The 25,210-nt window shown below is 43.9% G+C and overlaps 1 protein-coding gene across 8 annotated transcripts in view; it reads right to left on the bottom strand.

The window, feature by feature from the left end:
* LMNTD1 (lamin tail domain containing 1) overlaps positions 1-25,210 on the bottom strand; it is a 307,951-nt gene that overhangs the window by 11,000 nt on the left and 271,741 nt on the right. For 5 of the 8 annotated variants that reach the window (XM_048826037.2, XM_048826066.2, XM_048826042.2 and 2 more), the window contains one exon: positions 1,547-1,716. The exons of 2 other annotated variants lie outside the window; for them this stretch is intronic. In XM_048826037.2, coding sequence (XP_048681994.2) covers positions 1,567-1,716 — 150 coding nt within the window. In that variant the 3' untranslated portion in view covers positions 1,547-1,566. Of the gene's footprint in view, positions 1-1,546; positions 1,717-25,210 lie in introns of those variants that run through there. One more of the 8 variants, XM_075121607.1, reaches the window with a different exon arrangement.

Genomic DNA, 25,210 nt, shown 5'->3' with positions numbered 1-25,210 from the left:
AAGTTACACTTTCACGACAAAGAGATTGCACTTCAGTACTTGTATCAGTTGAATTGAAAAATACGGTTTCTTTTGTTTATAATTTTTACAGTGAAAAATATTTGTAAGAAAAATAATAATGTAAAGTGAGCACTGTACACTTTGTATTCTGAGTTGTAATTGAGATAAATATATTTGAAAATGTAGAAAAACATCCAAAATATTTAATACATTTCAATTGGTATTCCATTGTTTAACAATGCAATTAAAACTGTGATTAATCACAATTAATTTTTTAATCACGATTAATTTTTTTGAGTTAATCGTGTGAGTTAACTGTGATTAGTTGACAACCCTAATTCACGCTCATTTTAGGGATTTTGATTTCTTATAAAGCAGCCTTGAGGTGGCATAGACTTTTTAAAATATAGCTTTGATTTTATTTTTATTAGAGCTGGTGAAAAATTTTCCATCTGTACTGTTTTTCATTGGAAAATTGGATTTTCAACTAATTTTTTTTCCATGAAAAGTGTTAACTTCCTGTGGAAAATTTCAATATTTCATCAAAAAAAACCCAAACATTAAAATATTTTTTATTGAAAATGACACCCCAGTGCATCATGGAAATTCTAGTTGATGCACCTTATGCTTCTGTATGGCTCTCTGGCCAGACTACATCTCCCAGGATGCATATTATCCAGGGATTCTTAGGAAGCAAAACAATTTAAAATACATCAGAAGCAGGAATCCTGCCAAACAACCAGTGAGGCCCACTGGACGATCAATGATGTCAAGGCCGTTGCAGAGAAGCTACATACATTCTTTGCATTGGTCTTCACTGTAGAGGATGTGAGGGAGATTCCCACATCTCTCAGCCATTCTTTTTAGGTGTTACGACTCAAAAAAAGCGATCTAAGAGTCATTGTGGATAGGCTTCTGAAAACGTCCACTCAATGTGCAGCGGCAGTCAAAAAAGCTAACAGAATGTTGGGAACCATTAGGAAAGGGATAGAGAAAAAGACAGAAAATAGTATAATGCCGTTATATAAATCTCTGGTATGCCCACACCTTGAATACTGCGTGCAGTTCTGGTTGCCCCATCTCAAAAAAAGATATATTAAAATTGGAAAAGGCACAGAGAAGGGCAATAAAAATGATGAGGGGTAATGGAACAGTGTCCATATGAGGAGAGATGAAAAAGACTGGGACTGTTCAGCTTAGAAAAAAGAGACAACGGGGGGGGGGGGGGAGGGAAATAGGTTAAGGGTAGGTCCATCAGTGGCTATTAGCCAAGGTGGTCAAGGATCCAACCCCATGCTCTGGGTGTCCCTAAACCGCCAACTGCCAGAAGCTGGGGATGGATCACTCCATAATTGCCCTGTTCTGTTCATTCCCTCTGAAGCCTCTGGCACTGGCCACTGTTGGAAGACAGCACTAGTCTAGATGGACCATTGGTCTGACCCAGTATGGCCATTCTTATGTTATGACACACACCCCCTGTTCCAACCAGCTCTACTTTTTATCTTACTCCTGCAAGGGAAAAATAAAATAAATGTGAAAGTCTGACCTTAGGTGAAGGGTAAAGCTTCAGCATGCTGAGAAAGGTGGTGGACGTGGCATTGGGGGCTGGAAGGAGAGGTTCTGTACTGATTGTAAGAATTGTAAACCGGCCTTGTGCTGATCACCCAGTGTGAAGAATGTCCCTGGAAGAAGGAGTTTCAGGGTTCCTTTCCTATCCTGTTGTGTAAATATGATATGATTAGCAGAAAATGACCTGCCTGAACCAAAACCACAGATGTAAGGCTCCCAAAACATGGGGAATGGCCAAGATATGAATCTGAATTTTGTAAATCAGTTTCGTCTCCTGAACAAGCTGATCCAGAAATGTGGAACTGAACATCCCAAATGCTGAGGTGCTTGAAACCTAAGTCAAAATTTTGCCATTAAGCCCATCTCTAATCTTTTAAAATAAAAGCTCCCTTTCTGCCAACAACATGATATAGACTGGGGCCCCACATTTTGTGGGTTTCCCAAAACTTAAGTGTCCCCAGACATGGTCTCTTACTCTTAGGTCTCCCCTTCCCCTCACTCCAGTGAACTCTTTTCCTCCACTAGTAGTTCATCCGGTGTGCAAAATATGGTATATGCAAATTTGTAATCTTTTGCTTCTTACATAGCATTGGCTCAATTGTCCATGACAAGTAAAATGGATGGAGGACCTTGAGGAGGTAAGTCATATACCAATTTCATCAGTATGCTCTGTTCACTGATAGCACACTGGGTCTCCTGGGATCTTTATTAAGCCCACAGATGGGAATTGCAGCTTGATTTCTCGATTCACTGCCTTCGGATAAGATCAAAACTTTCTCTGGAATGAGTTCCAGTGAGCTGTGACCCTAGGAATAAACTGTTTGTCTGTGTACACCTATTGCTTGTTCAATATATTTACTCCTCATGATTTGTGAGGCTTTTTTCATTGAGTTGGACACAGTGCTGTACAGCTGCATCACTGTGCAGATTGCACTATGTGGTAGGGAAATAAATGGAAATCCTAAACCTTGGCATAGAAAAACTAGTTTGGTTCCAGACTTGCTGCAATTTACCTCCTTTCTTGCAAACACAGAAGGGGTTTTGGGCGTAACTCAAAGCCTTCTGCTGCTCTTCTTGGTGGGTGTCAGATACAATAAAACTCTTTCAGAATGAAAGTGAAAGCCCTTAACGTACTGCTTTTGTATAGTTTCTAGGCGCATTTCAATATGTTTAAAAAATGAGTGAATAACTTAGTTCCTGTATGCCATTCAGTTCAGCTCACAAAGCCTCATCCTAAAAAACAGAGGCAAATTCTGAGGCTCCACAAACATCCCCCCTAAATAGGTATGCAGAGCAGATCTAATGTATGCCCATTTCATAGCTGACAGCAGCCCCAGGCAGGATCCTCTTCCCCATGCAAATGGTGCCCTTGCAAAATCTGTTGTGGGGAAACTGCAAAGGTGGGACCATTAGTTAGTTATGTAAAAACATGCAAACCCACACTTGATGTTGCTCTCACATGTTCCTCCATGACTTCTCCACAGATATTGACAGAAGCCAGAACACAAGAGTTAAATCTCCACCCTATGACCCTGACTGCTGGACATTGGTTTTCTATCTGCAACATCTGCCACAATTTTTTCCTTAAAAGGGAAAGTACAATCTCTCAACCCCAACATGGCTTCTTCTCTCCCCATTCCACTCATACTCATCATATCACTTAACAGCAAAAACAGTGCAAGTTATTAAAAAAAAAAGTTTTGGCTCCTAGTATTTATTCCCCAGCCTGGTCTAACCCATTTCCCTTTCTTTCTGCCAAATCAAAGGCAATTTAAATAATTTACCTTCCCCCCAAAGTGCTTTTATCTTCTGGGGTTTCAGCCAATTTTCCTGTCTACCTGCTCTCAAGCTAATTAAAAATAGCACTTACAAATGATCTCTGGAGGCTCACAAAACTTGAAACAAGTCTCTAAGGTATGAAATATAATCCAAAAATAACACTGGGAGTATATTCCAGAAATAACATCCCTGGAAACTTGGAGCCACATCCTTAGGTGGTATAAAGCGGCATAGGTCCATTTACCTATGGGTCCATTTACAGAGTTAGGCTCATTTACACCAGCTGAGGACTTGCATATTATTCAGTACTCATAAAAGCGCTACACTGACTGCCCTGGGTACAGTAATCCTGTTTTCTCAATAGAATACAAGCACCTGGAAGGAAAGACAGATGGACAGACATCAAGCCAAGCTTGTACACATTATCCTGCCCCACCAACGTCCTTCCGCTGGAATATGGGGAGGAATTCCTTTGAGAATAGCTCTACAGTTATTCATTCTTCAGCTTCTCTGGCAAGACTCTCAACACAGGTGGAAGGTGGGATTGGGGATGGGCAATCTGATTCAGAAAACGTAAGAAACTCTGGCACCTAGGCCACCTTTAGAATGAACTTCCTTTTAAAAAAATTATTTTAGGTTCTGAAGTGTTTTGATAACTTGGCACTTCTGAATTCTCATTAAAACAAGAGGGAAGAAAAAAATGCCACAAGGAGTGTGACCATTCTCCTGGCATTTCTCGCTGAATCTGAGGACGCAAGAGGATCAGATGTGACATCCAAACTTGTGAGTGTTTATCTAACTTGAACATGAACTCTGAAGCTTTGGCTGTGCATCCATTGCTACTTGTCATGTGGGCAGATGTCCTCTCGGAACAAGACTGAGGCCATCATCTCATTTCATATAGAACACTGGAAAATAACAAAATGGTAACAGGCCATATCCCCAGCCTTATTCCTGCCCCGCTCTGTGCCATTCTGCTGGATGACCAGCAGCCATCACTGGCCAGCTGGAGACTTCTGGATGGGGTAGAGCTGATACGGCCGGTTCTATACCACCCGCTTGCTGCCCGATATAGGGAGCATTGCCAGGGAGAGTGGCTGTAGCTAGATCATTGCTCTACCCTGGCAATTTTCAGCTGACATAAAGGATCGATCCCTGGGGGACTGTAACCCATGGGGCAAGCGACAGCAGTCCTGAGGTAGCTCTGACTAGTGCCAGGGCTGCGTCCCAGAGACCAGCAGAGTACAAAGGTGTTGTTAAGCCATCTTTGAATTGCCAGGCCAGAGGATCAGGGACAAAGACTTGTAGCTACTATCACATGATTCAAACAGCTCTAGAGATGAAAGGCTCCATTGCCAATTCACTATTTTCTAAGGCATTCAGATAACCAGAAACTTGAATTTTTCAAAGTTACACCACTTCACTTGCCATGACAACCCCTCCTTTCATTGACCTCTGATGCTCTCTGCGAAGTTTAACACACACCTACACAACATCTCACTGGGAACCAGATTATGAAGTGCATGAGGTGAAGGTAGGGGAGCAAAGTAGTCGAATGAAGTTCTCTTATTCTGGGGCTGGTTCTCTGGCATGCTGTGATGCAATCTGTGGACTGGACTGCTCTAAGTTGTGCTGGCTGGCCATGGACACCAAGAGGCTGTCTGCCAGTCAGAGATTGCCAGAGTGCAGTACTGTCAAGCCACATCCCCTGCTTTCTCTGTCCGTAACTCCCTTTCTATTCAAACCAGCGACTGCCTCACACCAGGAGAATCCCGAGATGCAGAGATAGGGATGGTTTACATCCCCTTGGCACTGTCCTCCAGAGAACCTGTATCTATATCTCAGAGGATTCTAATCCAAGACAATCATACACATGCATCATCATTAGTATGCTAAGCCCTGTTCTAGCATATGTTATTACTTTGGTCACACATTTCAGCTGGGGAAATAGATCTACTCCAACTGGATGTAAATATTCATAGACTTTGTTTATTGCAGACTCACTAGAAGATATATGTGGAACTATCTATGTTATATGGACTATGCACCACATTGTTTAATAGGGATATAAAAATGCTCTAATTTACTGAAGCAGTGTAGCTGTGTGACACAAACACTAATCAAGCTGGTGATTCCCCTAGAGCCTGGTACAAATCACATCTCCTATTTCCCATATCTTTATTCAGCTCTTTTCTCCCCCATTTAGAAGCAGTCTTAGCACGGGTGAAAAGTGCTGGACAAACAGCCCTGGAGAATAAAGTTCTCTGTTCCTCTGCAGCGCAGTGGCCATACAGTCTCACCCCAGCAATGTGACACCACATTATCCTCACCAACGAACAGCAGCATTATTTTCAAAGTGATCCAACCACACAAATCTGCATACAGGATTTTGTAAGACCCTACAAGAGCCATGAAATCCTGGCTGTGGTCTTTGGTTATTTCCTTTGGATGAGCAAGTCCACATAGCTTTTCTGGAAGCTTTTGAAGCTTTCTTCTCAGACCAGCTGAAAACAGGCAACATTCAGTTAGGTTTGTGCAACTGAAAAAAACTGAGCACCTCTGGGAGCTTGGGTCTCCTGAGGAGCAGGTCCAAATTGGGGACCATAAATGGGTGTAGGAGACTTTGTCAAATACCATACTACATCTGACAGAGCCACAGAGCAGCCACGCTGTAACAGGGGCTATGATACCAGAGCACCCCCTCAAGCCAAGATGCAGCAGTGCTGGGGCTTGTCCACTCTAGCATCCCCTATTGTCAGCCAACCTGGTTCTGCAGCGTTCTGATTCTTTTGTAGCCCAGCCATCCTGCCAGGGCACCTTTCAGTTCAATCCCCTTCCAGGCCAACAAAAGTCTAACTGAAAATCCAAATAAACATCCCAACAAATGGTTCTTCTATCCCTATTGGGCTACACTGAGGTTCCCTGGTCTTCACTCCTCCTCTCAGGCCTGCAGACTTCTTCTCTGGTCCGTAAGCTGAGCACTGTCTCCCAGGGCTTTCTCCTTGCAGACTCTTTTCTTCCTTGCAGGTTTCTCCCACTGTCTACCTGAGTGGTCTTCAAGTTATTGGAATACCACACTTCCCCTCCCCAGGGATTCCTGCAGCTTCTCCCAGGGACCTCCCTGCTTCTTACAGACCCTACCTCAGGGTCTTCCACAGGAACCTAACCTGCTCCCTGTAGGTCCTCTCCCTGCAGGAACCTCCTGTTTCTTGTATCCACTGCCATAGCTTTCTCACCACAACTGTTCTTTCTCAAGCATTTTTATGAGGCCCAGGATTCACCATGCTAACCCCTGAATCCATTATCCCACCCCCTCAGGTTGGCCCCATTTCCCTTTAAGGGCCAGTCGCCCTGTGATACACTTACAATATTACAACAGCACTCTTTTCCCCCTCCTCTGGAGGAACCAACTCTGGGGGCGAGAGGGTAGTTCAGATTCAATGTCCTTTCAGTCCTTGTCTGTCCAAATAGGTGCCAGTAATTACTAGCTGGGAGAATGTTTTTTGTCCACTGAGAACTGGACTAAGATCTGCCAAGTTATTTCACATGTGTATTTCTCATACACATGCCATGTGTATATGGCCAAGCACATTTTGGACATTATTGTAATTGAACAGCTATTGAACAGCTTTCTGTGCCACCATTTAAATCCCACTTAAAACCTAATTTGAGGACTTAAGTGAATATTAAGTTGTGCATATGCCTTCTGATAGGGTTTAAGTTGGACCTAAGGGAAGCATACACTTGGTGCTAACCAATTTATTTGAGCATCAGCTTTCGTGAGCTACAGCTCACTTCATCGGATGCATACTGTGGAAACTGCAGAAGACATTATATACACAGAGACCATGATACAATACCTCCTCCCTGTGTATATAATGTCTTCTGCAGTTTCCACAGTATGCATCCGATGAAGTGAGCTGTAGCTCACGAAAGCTTATGCTCAAATAAATTGGTTAGTCTCTAAGGTGCCACAAGTACTCCTTTTCTTTTTGCGAATACAGACTAACACGGCTGTTACTCTGAAACTTGGTGCTAGCTGTTTGCACAGGGGTGAAATTGTATTCTGGGTCTTTAAAAGAACTGGAAAATAGTATTTAAGGAAATATTTGATGGTATGTCTAATTTAGCATTTCCTTTGGACAAAACAGGTAGAAATGCCAAAAAAGTAAGCTCAGAACAAAACCAGTGAAATCATGGAAACAATGTCAACTCACGGTGGTTTTGCAGTTATAGCGAGCGACGGCATCATGTCATCAAAGGAAACCACCAAGCATGTCATTTAGTGAAATGAAGCCTAGCTACAAGGCAAAATATTTGCCTTGCATTGTAAATGGTTTCAACAATTGTCTGTCTTCTTTGTCCTGAGGTCAGTACACAGCATGAGGTCTTGCTTGCTGAATCAGTGAAGCCCAGTCCTATAGGCTCATGAAGTAAAATCTTGATCTCCAGAGTTTCAGAGTAGCAGCCGTGTTAGTCTGTATCTGCAAAAAGAAAAGGAGTACTTGTGGCACCTTCTAAACTAACACATTTATTTGAGCATAAGCTTTCGTGAACTACAGCTCACTTCATCGGATGCATGCTGTAGCTCATGAAAGCTTATGCTCAAATAAATTGGTTAGTCTCTAAGGTGCCACTAGTACTCCTTTTCTTTTTGCAGATACAGACTAACATGGCTGCTACTCTGAAACCTGTCATTATGCAAAGCACTGAATTTAGCCGTATGGAGTAGAAATCTATCAACTTCAAGAAAAAACTCGTACAGATACAGACAGACATCATCTTCCTTTCCAAATGCAAACAGATGGACATCATACCAAAAGGACTGAAGGTGGCATGCATCCGATGAAGTGAGCTGTAGCTCACAAAAGCTTATGAGCAGATAAATTTGTTAGTCTCTAAGGTGCCACAAGTACTCCTTTTCTTTTTGCTTTCCAGAGTGTGACTCAGTTTATTGCCTGGCACATTACCATCCCATTCATACTGGTTTTTAAAGTCTGCATTCTGGTTGAGGACACAATGTTCTGACCCTAAAGGCCATAGCTTCAAGTTTTCCAGACCCAAAGAATAGTTCTGTGTAGCTTGAAAGCTTGTCTCTTTCACCAATAGAAGTTGGTCCAGTAAAAGATATTACCTCACCCACCTTTTCTCTCTAATGTCTTCCCAATACATTTAGAGCAAGACTACAGCTGCTCTTTTGAAGAGGTGAAACTCTAATAGGCAATCTGCTTGATTTATGTACCATGAAGCATGACTACAGATGGGGAAGACTCTTATTCATTAGATAATGTATTTGAAATGATAAATCCAGCTTGGTTATTATAAGTTACCAAATGAAGAATAAAAGGACATTTTTGTTTTGGCCCACCTTTTGTCTTCTGTTTTCTAGGCTCAGGTGAATATTCCTCCCCAGCCCCCAATTTTATTTTGTTTAAATAAATACTTCACATGATATAGCTGCATTTATATATACATGATATAGCTGCATTCAAGGTGCTTTACAAACATGCATTCACTTAGGCCTGGGCTTACTCAGCCAGCTCCAATTCTCCTTTCCTGATTGGAGCTGGCATGACAAAGGTCTGCCTCAGGGTTTCCTAGCCAGCACCTTGTCACACACCTCCCCCCTTATGAACTGCCAGGTTCATCCTTCCTTGACATCTCCGCCCCTGTCCGATGGGGTTCATCCAGGGAAGCCTCTCCCCCTCTTTTAGACAATCACCGGCATCATCTCCTGGAGATTCTTTCATTCTCCACCCACAAAAAGTACACTGGTTGGGGGTGGATGTCCCCTTAGCTCTGCTGCCACCCACAGGTCCTCACACCAATTGCACCCCTGCGGGCAACCCTTCTCCTTTATTCACTTTTCTTCCAATAGACAGTTGATGCCAATTCCGACCTCCTGCTGGACACCCTGGGCCTCGGGTTCTCCCAAGCCACCAAGTGAGGGCTCCGTTTCTTCTCCTGGGAGCTGCAGTGTGGGGAGCTTCAGTTGTCCCTTTTCTTCTCTGCACCTCCTTCCCCTCTGTCTACCCTGTCCAGGCTCTGATGTCTAGGGTTCTCATGTTCATTACCTCGAGGACCTTGCTGCTTTTCCTCTCTGGGGCTTCTCAGTGGAGGGGTCCCACCCCCTTCTTCAGGGAACCTTTCCTTTTCCCTCCGGGGGGAGGACCCCAGTCCATACCCAACACAACAGGGTACGGTAACCCCTCTACTACCCCGACCCGCTTCCATTTAAAGCTGCTCCACACTTCTGGGGCACCTGGGCCACCGGGCAGTATCTCCTGTCTCCGTGGATACACTCCAGGGCCATCTGTGCACATGGAATTATCCAGGGTGGTTTTATCAGCCCACTCTGGATAAGCAAGCAGGCTGAAGCTGTATCCACCAGGCCCCTACGGAGTTTCCTCCCCACCCTTACCGGGATGGTGGACAGCCTCTGCCCCTTTGTCCACCCTCTAGCATTAGTCCAGCTGGAAAATTTGGTCCACCCACATTCCATATCTGGGCAGTCCCCCTTTTTATGTCCTGGCTGCCCACACTGCTACCAAACAATCACACTGACTCTACTGGGAGCTCCTTGTGGTTCCTCCTTCTTCTTGGGGCCTTTCCCAGGAAGGGGTTCCCTCAGCTTCTTCCCCAACTCTCTGTCTTTATAGGGTCAGCCCTCCCTTCGGGGAATGTCTGCCTCCTGTGTACTCCTCAGTCAGCTTGACTGCTGCATCGACTGTATTTGGCTGATGTCGCCTGACCCAGACTCGGATATTCTCGGAGAGGCCCTGTAGCAATTGCTCTAGGATGAGGGCATCCATTATCTCCCCCACCATTTACTTCATTATCTCCCCCATCATCTCGGGCCTTAACCAACAGGTGGCCCAGTCCATCAGTCTCTAGGCAAATGCCCAGGGCTGCACAGCCCCCATCCATCAGGCTGACCGGAACTTTTGGCAGTATTTCTCCACCAACAGGCCCATCCGGTCTAGGATGGCCACCCTCACGGTCTCATAGTTCTGGGCTTGTTCCTCGCTCAAGGCCATGTAGGCCACTTGAGCTTCTTCCACCAGGCAGGGAGCCAGCCGTAGGGCCCAGGTTGCCCTATCCCATCTGGCGCCCATGGCTACCCACTTGAATGTACCAAGGAAGGCATCCGGGTCATCTGCTGGGCCCATTTTACAAAGTCCCAAGCCCGGCAGCCAGGTTCCATCCCCTACCGTGGGACTCACCATTTGCTGCAGGAGTTGCTGCTGCACACTGGCCTGCTCTCTTATAAAGTTCTGTAGGCTTTTCTGCTATTCTGCCTGCCAGGTTAGCAAGGCCTGTCTCTCAGCCTGGTGGGACTGCTGGAAAGCCTTGCAGGGCCTTCTGCATCTGCTCCTTCTGTTTGATGAGCCATTACAGGATTTCCTCCATCTCCAGGCTGCCAACCACATCCGTTGGCTCAAGTCCCGGACAAGTCCCCACATGTAACAGGATGCAGGTGGGCCCCTCTGTCTTCAGCCACTTCTGCACCCACAAACCAGCCAGAGACCTCTGCTTTGGTTCTATCACCAGTGCTCTTTATTTACAGTAGCAGTTCCCACCACCGTGTAGCTACAGACAGCGTCAGGCTTACAGCTTCAGGGACTGTTGGCTTCTAACACCCTAGCTCCTCCCTTTCCTCTCCTCACAGCTTCCTTCCTGCCAGCCTTTATGTAGCCCCTATGGGTTTTTCCTTAAAGTCTTTAAAATAAATGACACTGATATACTCAGCTGATGCACACATCATATGTTCTTTGAAGTAAATGCAGCTACATTGATTTACACCAGCTGAAGATCTGGTCCTGTGTGTTAAATTATATTACATTTATACAACCCTTTTAATCTTGAAGTACTCCAATGTGCTTTGGATACAGGAATCAGTATACCCACGTATGAAATGTGCCTGCTTCTGGGATAGGGAACAGAAACTGCATAACAGCATACAGCAATGTAACACAGTATACAGAAAATCCATACAGCAATCATTGCAGTTGTTTGGGGTGCAGAAGGCTTGATGAGACAGATTAGAGAGTAGGTTTCAGAGTAACAGTCGTGTTAGTCTGTATTCGCAAAAAGAAAAGGAGTACTTGTGGCACCTTAGAGACTAACCAATTTATCTGAGCATGAGCTTTCGTGAGCTACAGCTCACTTCATCGGATGCATACCGTGGAAACTGCAGCAGACTTTATATACACACAAAGAATATGAAACAATACCTCCTCCCACCCCACTGTCCTGCTGGTAATAGCTTATCTAAAGTGATCATCAAGTTGGGCCATTTCCAGCACAAATCCAGGTTTTCTCACCCTCCACCCCCCCACACACAAATTCACTCTCCTGCTGGTAATAGCCCATCCAAAGTGACACCTCTCTACACAATGTGCATGATAATCAAGTTGGGCCATTTCCTGCACAAATCCAGGTTCTCTCACCCCCTCACCCCCCTCCAAAAACCACACACACAAACTCACTATCCTGCTGGTAATAGCTCATCCAAAGTGACCACTCTCCCTACAATGTGCATGATAATCAAGGTGGGCCATTTCCAGCACAAATTCAGATTTTCTCAATCCCCCACCCCCATACACACACAAACTCACTCTCCTGCTGGTAATAGCTCATCCAAAGTGACCACTCTCCCTACAATGTGGACCATGTCCAGCACAAATCCAGGCTTTCTCACCTCCCCCCTTTTTTTTCCAGGGACACACACACACACACAAACACAAACTCACTCTCCTGCTGGCAATAGCTCATCCAAACTGACCACTCTCCAAGTTTAAATCCAAGTTAAACCAGAACGTCTGGGGGGGGGGGTAGGAAAAAATAAGGGGAAATAGGCTACCTTCCATAATGACTTAGCCACTCCCAGTCTCTATTTAAGCCTAAATTAATAGTATCCAATTTGCAAATGAATTCCAATTCAGCAGTTTCTCGCTGGAGTCTGGATTTGAAGTTTTTTTGTTTTAAGATAGCGACCTTCATGTCTGTGATTGCGTGACCAGAGAGATTGAAGTGTTCTCTGACTGGTTTATGAATGTTATAATTCTTGACATCTGATTTGTGTCCATTTATTCTTTTACGTAGAGACTGTCCAGTTTGACCAATGTAAATGGCAGAGGGGCATTGCTGGCACATGATGGCATATATCACATTGGTGGATGTGCAGGTGAACGAGCCTCTGATAATGTGGCTGATGTTATTAGGCCCTGTGATGGTGTCCCCTGAATAGATATGTGGGCACAGTTGGCAACGGGCTTTGTTGCAAGGATAAGTTCGCGGGTTAGTGGTTCTGTTGTGTGGTATGTGGTTGTTGGTGAGTATTTGCTTCAGGTTGCGGGGCTGTCTGTAGGCAAGGACTGGATTTGTGCTGGAAATGGCCCAACTTGATGATCACTTTAGATAAGCTATTACCAGCAGGACAGTGGGGTGGGAGGAGGTATTGTTTCATATTCTCTGTGTGTATATAAAGTCTGCTGCAGTTTCCACGGTATGCATCCGATGAAGTGAGCTGTAGCTCACGAAAGCTCATGCTCAAATAAATTGGTTAGTCTCTAAGGTGCCACAAGTACTCCTTTTCTTTTTATTAGAGAGTAGCAGACTTTTGGCCACTTTCCAGAAAATTAAAACCATCCATTTTAAAGGTTTACACAATTTCCGCCTTCCTCCTCCAAAGTTTCAGAAATGAAGTTTGAGATGAGGATATTTTCCTTTGGGAGAACATGGTAGATGGAAGAGTACTTGATAAATGATACCTATAAATGCTGATGGGAATTTTTTGCCTCTGCCTGAACTGATGAAACAGCAGAAGTCACTTGTATTTTTTACTGTACACAGGATATAAGACAGAATTATTGCAAGACAAAATACCTGATTTTTTTTCTGTTTTCACTTCAAACTAGAGATAAGCTCAAGCTGCAGAGCCTCAGTATGATGTACACATATTGAAGTCAAACAAGTGACACCAGCTAAGAATCTGGCCCCAGGTTTTGAAACCCTCAAATTTTGGAGCTGCTGACCTATCTCTGTTTCAAACTAAAAATATTCTGGCACAGAAAGCAAAGAGAATATCCTTCTGGGATCTCAGCATTCTATTCATTTAGCTCTTTGCCATCTGGCCCCATGTAACTATCAGGGAGTTTGTGCACTATTTAAGATATTGAGCTCTGACCATCAGAGCGATTCCTAAAATGTGTTATTCTACGTAATGATCAGTTATGTGCTTATATAGGACACTGCCAATAAAGTACAAACTTTACAGAATTTGGAGGATTAGGAATTTTTTTTGAAGAGGAGAAGCTTTGGTTTGGGGACAAGGATCTTTGTAAAGGCTAAAGAGCTCAGAAGATGAATGATTAGGGGTATTTTTTAACCAGAAAGGAATAGTTGTTAATTTAAAGGTATACCAGAAGCAATAAATATGAATGGATTGTTGATGTGCATCCCAAGAAATTGATAAACCACAGACTTGTCATCTGTAGACTGCCTGGCTCCATATGAATGTTTACTATTATTAATTATTTATTATCTGTTTAGCATTGACACTGTACAAACTCAGGAAGACATAGTGGTACTTGCTTTCCCAAAAGCTTAATTCCACCCCTCCAAACCTGTTGCAAGTAACTTTTAAAATATAGAACTGGAAGTCAACAGACCTGGGATTCCATTTATTGCTCTGCCACACACTGCCTGATTACCTTGGGCCAGTCCATCTCACTGAGCAACAATCCTCATGAGGGTTCAATGCGATTAAATTTATCCATTAAATTTATCCAATTTACAATGTGCTTGTAAAACACATTGAGATCCTCAGATGTAAAGTATGCCTGGTCTGCTGAGTGGATGACTAGCTAATTCAGTATTGCCAACCTCTAAAGTTAAAAAAGCACAAGTCAGGTCCCCCAAATCATGAGATTTGTTTTAAACATTATGTTATTGTGGTTTTGATTTTTGAACTCCAATGCCAAAGCAACTCTCCCAAATTGATAGAGTAAGGTGATTTTGGCTTTCAATGCAGAAGCTCTCATTGGCTGCCTGATGCATACAGCTTCTCCCCATGCCCCAAAATACTAATTAATTCTGTGGACTCCTACTCCCATATCTGCCCGTTCCCCATCTCAGCAATTAATTATACACCTCAACCCCCACATCAGCTTTGCTCCTCCAGTCCTACATCTGCCCCATGCCCCTCAGTGAACTATTGCTCTTCCTAGAACAGGGTGCCCTTTTCAGAGCTCGGGAAGTGGACAGTCAGCAGCAATTCCAGGAATACTTCACACCCTCTCTCCCTTCCCAAGCCAGAGCCGCCCTGAGCTGCAGGATCTTCTGCTCCTTCATCTCCCCTCCTTGGCTGAAAACTACTCTCGGCTCCTGGAGGGGCAGGGAGAAGTGCTCTGCCTGCCTCCCATCAGCTCTGATTGGCTGCTCTTCCCCAGAAGGTGGAAAAGTGGGGAAGGCAGCCAATCAGAGGGGGGTTTCCCCTAGGTAGGGCTGGAAATTGTGTGCGAGCTACAGCTTCTCTCACCATCCTGAGACTGTCTACAGCACAGGCCATAATACAATTGCTTATGATGAAACTGAAAGAGCAGACAACACTGCTAACCACTGCAAGTATCTGACTCTTGCTGCTGCCTCTTACTTGATCCCTGCATCCATCTGTTGTGATTACATAATCTACATCGTGTTACCATGTAGTGCATAAAGGCTGAAGTGGTTACAAATTAAATAAGCAGCTACAATTTAACACAGCACAAGCTTAAAATAATAGAGTACTTGTTCTGTCCTATCTACAGGCTAGATGGGGGTGGACAAACTACAGCCCACAGGCCAGATCTAGCCTGTGAGCTGTTTTAAACCGGCCCATGAGCTCCAGCTGGGGTGCTGGGTTGGGGGCCGCACCACACGTAGGAGCCAGAGAAGGGACATGCCACTGCTGCTGGGAGCCACTTAAGGTAAGTGCTGTTCGAAGCCTGCACTCCTGAGCCTCTCCCCATGCCCCAACCCCCCCGTCCCAGCCCTGATCCCCTTCCTGCTCTCCAAATCCCTTGATCCCAGCATGGAGCACTCTCTTGCATCCCAAATCTCTCATCCCCAGCCCCACCCCAGAGTCTGCACCCCCAGCCGAAAGCTGCACCCCTTCCCACACCCCTGCCCCAGTCCTGATCCCCCTCTGAACCCCTTGATCCCAGCCCAGACCACCCTCCTACACCCCAAACTCCTTATCCCCAACCCCACCGCAGAGCCCGAACCCCCAACCACAGCCCTCACCCCCCTTGCACCCCAACGCTAATTTTGTGAGCATTCATGGCCCGCGATAAACAATTTCTATTTCCTGATGTGGCCCTCCAGCCAAAAAGCTTGCCCACCCCTGGGCTAGAGAGCTAGCATATCTGTAATAGCTCATTTTCATGTTGCAATGTCATTATTCTAACTGCACCCACTGGATGAGCATCTCTGCTGCACTTCTAGGAGGATAGCTTTAAGCCACCTTTGCACCTTCCTGGACTCTGCTTGGGGGCTGGAGAGGCCCCTGAATTAATGTGAACAGCCCTGTCTAAGTTTTGGCAGGGCTGCCCGAGGGGCTGCAGCATTGCCCGGAAGCTCCATTAGTGCAGACCCCAAACATTCACCTTTGTGTCACAGGTTTGAATCTGGTTGGTAGTGACCGAAAGTTAGAGATGGTCAAATATTGCAAAGACAGTGTTCATGAATTCCTCTTGAATTCCAGAGAGCTGTTTGGTACAACCACTTTTATATTCCCTTGTTGCTGTTCCTGCACATTTGTATGCGTAGGTTTGGTTTGGGTTTTGTATCACTATGCAAATACCCATAGTCATATTGGACTAAGGCATCTGTGCACAAAACAAGTGTAATCACTATTCACCATTTGTTATTCATTGTTATCTCATTTAAAAAGTTTCAACCAACACATCAGGGCACAAAAACAATACCAGGTGATCTATAGGATCAGACAGACTCCATATATAATAACTAACTAAAATGAATAGCTGACAAACAACCCATAGACTCAAATTTGTTTGTTAAAATATTCTGCAAATACCTATGAATGACTACTACATTCTCAAAATCCACAACAAATTCAGCAGCTCTGTTGAACTCATGGATTTAATGGCTGTTTGGGTAGCCTTTGTAAATGATTATATAAGCTCAGTCCAGGTCTCCTTGGCCAGGTTTCTACATCAATAAAATCACTACACCCCCATCACTGTTTGGTACCTAAACCGATAGCCTCAGCAGAGGTACCAAGCAATGAAAGGACATGGAGATCAAAGTATAAAGAATGGGTTTAAGCTAGGAGTGGGCAAACTATGGTTCGCCAAATCTGGCCCACCAGCCATTTTAAGCCAGCCCTTGAGCTCCCTCTGGGGAGCAGGGTCTGGGGCTTGCCCCGCTCTGGGGCTCCAGCTGGGGCGAAGGGTTGGGGGCTTCTCCACATGGCTCCCAGAAGCTGCAGCATGGCCCCCCTCTGGTGCTCCAGTGGGAGCTGCAGGGGTGATGCCTGTGGACAGAGCAGCATCCATCTGGCTGCACCTCCCCATAGGAGCTGGAGGAGAGACATGCCACTGCTTCCAGGAGCCGCTTGAGGTGTGGCCTGGAGCCTACACCCCTGAGCCTTTCCCTGCATCCAAAACCCCTGTCCCAGCCCTGATCCCCCTCCCACCATCCGAACCCCCTGAGTCCCAGCCCAGAGCACCCTCCTACACCCCAAACTCCTCATCCCCAGCCCCACCCCAGAGCCTGCACCCCCAGCTGGAGCCCTCACCCCCACCCTGCCACATCCCACTCCCCCACCCCAGCCCAGAGCCCCCTCCTGCTACCTAAACTCCTCATTTCTGGCCCCATCCCAGAGCCTGCACCCCCAGCTGGAGCCCTGCCCCCCTCCCACACCCCAACCCAATTTTGTGGGCATTCATGGCCCGCCATACAATTTCTATTCCCTGATATGGCCCTGAGGCCAAAAAGTTTGCCCACCCCTGGTTTAAGCACATTGGAGGGACTGTGAGAGGAAGCCTGCATTGCCACTTCTCAAGCTTCACCTGTTTTTTGGATAAATGTGAGTCTCCAGGATTGTGAGCTTGGAAATTCTGATAAACTCTAAAATTTGCGCTCACTGAAGTTTACCAAATATTGCAAATTAGGAAGATAAAAAACATGATTAAAATCATCAGTAATATTGCACCTCTGAAAGTACTTCCTTTATTTTGAAGTGATAGTTTAGTTTTAATTATTTGAAATAATACTTCATAGATTGCCAGTGAATGTTCTGTGGCTGAGTTTTGTAAAAGTAATGAAGTAATAGGAGATCTGACCCCAGCACTCTTAAATCTTTATTGGCTGCCTTTTTTAGCAGAATTATCAAATCTGCAGATTAGCTAAGTGAGAATGAGCAAGGTTTTATTGCATTTAGACCTCATGTGAATTGCCCATCGGCTGCAAAATTTGTGGACCTCTCCAGACACCTAGATAGACCTATGTGCAGTGATGCAGAGGAACTGATGGTCATGGTACATGTAGGTACCATTGACATAGGGAAAGGTAAGAGAGAGGTCCTTGAGGGCAAATTTAGGCTGCTAGGTAAGAGATTAAAGTCCAGGATCTCCATGGTAGCATCCTCTGAAATTTTCCAGTTCCACAGTCAGGGCCAGGTAGACAGGCAGAATGGCAGGGTCTCAATGTGTGGATGAGATGAGGGTGTTTGGAGGAGGGATTTAGGTTTATTAGAAACACAGGGAACCTTTTGGGATAGGAGGAGCCTCTACAGGAAGGCTGGGCTCCTCCTAAACCAAAAAGGAACCAGTCTGCTGGCATGTAAATTTTAAAAGGTCACAGAGGAGTTTTTAAGAGCTGGGGGAAAGCCAACAGGTGCAGAGGAGCATGGGGTTTGGACAGAGACATATCTTAGGGGAGGATACAGTAAAGGGGGTAGTCTATATGCTACTAAAAAGGAGAGGATAGAAGTTGGTAAAGGACAGGTAGGACCTGAATGAAACAGTCAAATAAAAAAGAGTCCCCTTCAGTTCCATCACATGCCAGCAGACAACTAAATATCGACAAATTTTATAAGTACTTGTATACAAAGCTAGAAATCTAAATACTAAAATGGATGAGCTTGAGTGCCTGGTATTAAATGAGGATGTTGATATAATAGGCATCACAGAAACTCGGTGGAATGATGATAATCAATGGGACATAGTAATTACCAGGTTACAAAATATATAGGAATGACAGAGCTGGTCATGCTGATGGGGGAGTAGTTCTGTATGTGCAAGAAAGCATAGAATCAAATATAGTAAAAAACTTAAATGAATCAAATTGTACTGTAGAATCTGCATGAAGAGAAATTTCATTCTTGAATAATAAGAGTATACACAAGGACTATTCTACAGAGAACCTGACAAGGATAGTGACAGTAACCATGAAATGCTCCAGGAGATTAGACAGGCTACAAAAATAGAAAACTCAATAATAATGGTGTATTTCAACTATCCCAACATTGATTGGGCACATGTCACCCCAGGACAGGACAGAGAGAGAAAATTTCTAGATCCCATTAATGACCGCTTCTTGGAGCAACACGTCCTGGAACCCACAAGGGGAGAGGCAATTCTAGATTTAGGCCTAAGTAGAGCACAGGATCTGGTCCAAGAGGTGAATACAACTGAACTGCTCAGTATTAGTGACCATATGTAATTACATTTAACATCCTTGTAGAGGAGAAAATACTAAATAAACCCACCAAACTAGTATTTAACTGCAAAAAGGAAAACTACACAAAAACGAGGAAGCTAAGTTAAATGGAAATTAAAAGAAACAGTCACAAGAGTGAAATACCTGCAAGCTGCATGGAAACTATTCAAAAACACCATAATAGAGTCTCAAACAAAATTTATTACCACTCCCCCACCCCAAAAGCAAACCAAAAAATGCCACCAGGGCTGAAGAACAGAGTAAAAGAGGCAGTGAGAGGCAAAAAGATGTCCTTTAAAAATTGGAAGTAAAATCCAACAGAGGAAAATAGAAAGGAGAATAAACCATGGCAAGACAAGTGTAAAGATATAATTAGGAAAAAAAGAATTTGAAGAGCAATTAACAAAACAGACAAAACTAATAGCGATTTTTTTTAAAGTACACCAGAAGCAGGAAGCCTGCCAGACCATCAGGGGGGCCACTGGGCAATCAGAGTGCCAAAGAAGCACTTGAGGAAGATAAGGCCATTGCGGAGAAGCTAAATGAATTCTTTGCCTCAGTCGTCACTGCAGATGATGTGAGGGAGATCCCTATATCCTGAGACATCTTTTTTAGGCAACAAATCTGAGAAACCGTCCCAGACTGAGGTATCAATAGAATAGGTTTCAGAACAAATTGATAGATTAAACAGTAATAAGTCAACAGGACCAGATGATATTCACCTAATAATTCTGAGGAACTCAAATATGAAACTACTAACTGGGGTATGTAAACTATTGCTTAAATCAGACGTATATATCAGATGACCGGAGGGTAGCTATTGTAGCACAGATTTTTAAAACAGGCTCCAGAGGCAATCCTGGCAATTATGGGCTGGTAAGCCTAACTTCAATATCAGGCAAACAAGTTGAAACTATAGTAAAGAACAAATTATCAGAAACATAGATGAACATGATACGCTGGGGGAAAGTCAACATGGCTTTAGTAAAGGGAAATCATGCTCACCAATCTATTAGAATTCTTTGAAGGGGTCAACAAACGTGTACAAGGGTGATCCAGTGGATATAGTGTACTTGGACTTTCAGGAAGTCTTTGAGATGGTCTCACATCAAAGACTCTTAAGCAAAGTAAGCAGTTATGTGATAAGAGGGAAGGATGGATCAGGAACTGGTTAAAAGATAGGAAACAAAGGGTATGAATATGTAGTCAATTTTCAGAGTGAAGAGAGGTAAATAGTAGGGACGCCAAAGGATCAGTACTGGGACCACTGCTGTTCAACATATTCATAAATGATCTGGCAAAAGGGGTAAACTGAGGTGGCAAAGTTTGCAGGGAATACAAAATTCCTCAAGATAATTAAGTCCAAAGCTGCAAAGAGTTACAAAGGGATCTCACAAAACAGGGTGACTGGGCAACAAAATGGCAGATGAAATTCACTGTTGATAAGTGCAAAGTAATACACATTGGAAAACATAATCCCAGACATACATACAAAATGATGGCATCTAAATTAGCTGTTACCACTCAAGAAAGAGATCTTGGAGTCATTGTGGATAGCTCTCTGAAAACATCCGCTCAATGTGCATTGGCAGACAAAATAGCAAACCGAATGTTAGGAACCACTAGGAAAAGGCTAGGTAATAAAATATAAAATATCATAATGCCACTATATAAATCCATGGTACGTCTGCACCTTGCATATTGCACGCAGTTCTAGTTGCCACATCTCAGAAAAGATATATTAGAACTGGAAAAGGTACAGAGAAAATAATTAGATGTATGGAATAATTTCTATATAAAGAGAGATTGAAAAGATTGGGACTTTTCATTTTAGAAAAGAGACGACTAAGGGGGGAATATAATAGAGGTCCATAAAATTATGAATGGTGTAGAGAAAGTGAATAAGAAAGCATTATTTACCCTTTTATATAACACAAGAACCCGGGGTCACTCAACCAAACTAATAGTCAATAGATTTAAAACAAACGTAAGGACACTATGAAACTTGAAACCACTATGAAACCACAGCACACTATGAAACTTGTTGCCAGGAGATGTTGTGAAGGCCAAAAGTATAATTGGGTTAAAAAAAGAATTAAACAAAATCATGGAGGATAGGTCCATCAATGGCTATTACCTAAGATGGTCAGGGATGCAATACCATGCTTTGGGTGTCCCTAAACCTACAACTTCCGGAAGCTGGGACTGGACAACCGGGATGGATCACTCAATAATTGCCCTGTTCTGTTCATTCCCTCTGAATCATCTGGCACTGGCCACTGTCAGAAGACAGGGTACTGGGCTAGATGAACCATTGATCTGACCCAGTCTGGCCGTTCTTATGTTCTTAAGTAGATTAAGTTTGTTTAAACTGTAAAACTCAGTGTGTGTATAAACAATAAAACCAAAAATTAAATGCAAGTTACAAAAAATTGAGTAGGAAGTTACAATGCATCAATAAAAATTCAATTACCTCTATAAGCAGCACTTTGACTCAGTTGTATAAATACATACAGAGAATGTACAGTATGCCCTTGGACCTCCTGTTGTGTGAAGTGACTCTCTCTTCTGTGATTGGCACGCTTTGCCTCAAATCCCTGCTCTTGCAATTCCACAGGCTAAAGAAAGAGCTGTTTGCAATTTTTTAATCATCATTAGCCAGCATAATCATCTCTGCAGGGTCACTGTGCCAGCACCGATGTTACACACTTAAATGACACTCCTAAACATGCTCACTATTTCCAACATGCTCATGTGTACTGTTCCTGGACCTATTTGCTAAAACTAATTTCAAAGCCAATATAGATGGAAGCAGGATCTTTCCTAATGCTGAATCAAAGAAAAAGAAGCTGCCCTTTACCTAACCATTTGCAGTTGTTTGATTTCCACTTATATTTGACATATATTGTAAAATGGCACAACACATGCTGTGACAGCTGTATGGGAAGCAAACGACAACAGAACACGCTTAACACTAATTTCAGCTAATGGAACAAATCTATTCCCAGAATACATTTACCTCTCAGCTGTTCGACAGGTTTCAATTCAGCGTATGTTAGCAAAGGGTGAAACTATAGAGGATTGGGCACAGGTGCTGGCTTCCTCCGGGCCCCAGGGTGTGTGTGTGTGTGTGTGTGTGTGTGCGGGGCTCAACCCCCCCCCCACCCCCGTTCAGCCCCCAGCCCGGCCCAGATCGATATGGAGTTTCATGATGCATTTCAGCCTCTCCTGGCTGTAGCATATAGAGAGACTGATGTGATTTGCAGCATTTTTTTTGATGGTCAGAGAGGCAGACTTAAGAAAGGGAGCTGCTCTTCATCATCCTGGTATTGCCCAAGGTGGCTCCATATTGTCATCATTATGAATGTGCAAATATTCCAGCATGGGGTCACTACTGTGCTTCTGCTGCCTGGGACCTGCACTTTATTGTACAGCTGTCTGTGATCACTGCAAAACTAGTGCTCAGTCCCAGAACTGTTGAGACTGTTCAAGGACTGGTGCATGTGATGTGATACTAGAGTTAGGCACTCGTCTTTTGATGCTACAGAAGTACTAAACCAACCCCATCTTGTGGCACATGGACACCTTCAAACCTTAGAATAAAACATCCAGTAAAAGTATTTGCCACTAATGCTTCACACCCACATTTTCCAAGCCATTAAAGTATTTCAGTGAACACTCCTTCCCCATTGTCAAAACACCCACGACCGTTATTAGGTTCCACTGTCAACTGTATTACATTCCTAGGTCATAGCCTTGTGAGCTACTGAATAGCAATCTGAACACCTCAGCTTTGTTCCTATAAGATATGTCTACACAGCCGGTGGCAGCGAACCTCCCACCTCGAACCGACTGACTTGGGATAGTGCTAGCCCTCTAAAACTAGCTGCGTAGACAGCACATTGGGGTTGAGGCTCGGAGTGGAGCTTGGGCACTGAAGCCTACAGAGGGGGTGAGCTCAAGCCCCTGAACTCCAGCCTGAGCCACAAGGCTTGAACCCAGTTAACAGGACATGGTCAGTTCTACGCTACAACTTTGAACCAGACTCTAACCAGGTCAAGGGACAACTATATTGTCACCAGGTCAGATGCCTTGGCTACAGTTTGAGTGTAGATGGGGCCTAAGGATGACATCAGGCATGGACAAAGCCAATGGAATCTGCTTGCTTTCTTGAAATCAGTTTTCTTCCCAGCTACTTGATAGGACTGAAGATGTCGCTGAAAGAGTCTCCCATTTTTAAATGGTGAATTGGAACATGGAGTGACTTAGCTCCACTCAGGTTAAAAAAAAGGAATGCTTGTTAAGTGAAGGTGCCTGGGTATTCACTTGCCTGGACATAAGTATTAGTAAGAGATATGAAGGAACTGAGATGGAAGGAGAATTTGGTCTCTTTTTCCAGAATAGCCCTAACCTGCTCTTCAGTGCCTGTCTAAGATGGGGGTGGGGTAGAAGGAAAGAAAAGTGAAACATACACTAAGCTTATCCTCACAGATCTGTATGACGACTCCATCTATTTTTTTTATTGCTTGAAATTAACTAAAGCTTATAAAACAGGCAATCCTGATGGCACTTGAAACTGATTGCCATCTACCCACAGCACAGGTGGTAAGCAGGGTAAGTGTCTTCATGCTGTCCCACCAATGTGCCTCAACCCTGTCCAGGAGGGATCAACTCTAAGGATGAGTAGATAGCTCATTCTCTACAGGGATGTCTGCACAGCAACTGTGAGACTGCGCCCCAGACCAGGTAGACAAACACGCTTACTCTGCTTGAGCTAGCGTACTGAAAATAGCAGTGTGGCCACGGTGGCATGGGCAACAGCTTGAGCTAGCTGCTCAAATACAGACTTCCCTGACCCCTGGGGACGTACTCAGGCAACTAGACTGAGCCACTGTGACCACACTGCTATGATTAGCGGGTAGCCTGAGCAGATCTAGTGTCTGTGTCTGTTTAGCCACACTGAGAAGCATCCTCCCAGCTGCTGTGTAGACATATCCCAGGTCTATTCCATCTTTGGCCCCATTACGGAGATTGCTACTTTAAGGTGGTGCTTTGAGATGTGCCCACTTGTCCATTAGAAACTGGACTGAGGCTCACAACTCATTTGCAAACAGACTATAGCATAGCCATATGGTTGTAACAATCCTTGGTTATCATGACCTATGCTGGATTTGAATGGGTGGCATACAGGTGAAAGGCTCTACAGTCAATTACTGATCCATTGAGACAATGAACCCTCCCAGCTGGAGCTATTCAATCTTAATGCTAAGTGCAAATGAAACAGTTTAGGTAAGAAGGAAAAAAGAAATTGCGTTAAGCAGAACTTGAATGCTTCACCTTCTTGTCCAAACATATGAATCCCTGGTGCCATTTGTTATTTTATCACTCTGGCCAACCTAGTATGGAAGGAAGGGAAGAACAAGATAATATATCTGTGCTCAGACCTATTATGATGGATATTTATGTATGTGCTTAGAGGATGGGGGTGGGCACAATGACAATAGTGATAACAGTGGAAGTACTAAAATCAGTATTCATACAGCTATGTATGATTCCAACACTGGCCTCACTGTGATTATGGATACTTACTTATTTTATTCACCTAATTTTAATACACTATCATCTAGAAGTACATTTATAACTTTTTGAAGGTGTAGTTGGTGTGTGCGTGCATATATAATACACACACAATATGCACTGTACCTTCTGTTTAGTTCAAACACTGATTAATTCAATCCTCTCTAGAGTCAATCAAGACTTCAGGAATCAAGTCACTTTTATGGAAAACATAATTTCCTCCTTTTATTTCAATCTCTTTGGATAGGCTTGATTGAATTATTTAATTACTGTCAGAAAAAAATGTCATTTATTCAGTAGAGGGCCCTCCCTATGAAATCAAAGTATAAAGAGACAAATATCCATGCTGTTAAAGAGAGACTGAAACTTGCATTATTCAAATAATGTTATTGTCCTCCTACGTGCTACCATGCAATGTGCTAAGAAAGCTGTGATTTGTTCATTAGAGATCTCATGGGTAACCTAATCAGCTGCTTAAAGTATTTCAGTCAAAATCATAGGAATGGTTCTCATCAAAAATAAACAGAAAGCACATTGTCTGTGTAATATGGGAATTATG

This window comes from Caretta caretta, chromosome 1, assembly GCF_965140235.1.
Source record: "Caretta caretta isolate rCarCar2 chromosome 1, rCarCar1.hap1, whole genome shotgun sequence".
Taxonomy (NCBI): Eukaryota; Metazoa; Chordata; order Testudines; family Cheloniidae; genus Caretta; species Caretta caretta.
Note: the sequence above shows the minus strand (reverse complement) of the source record. Positions and strands in the feature narration are given on the sequence as shown.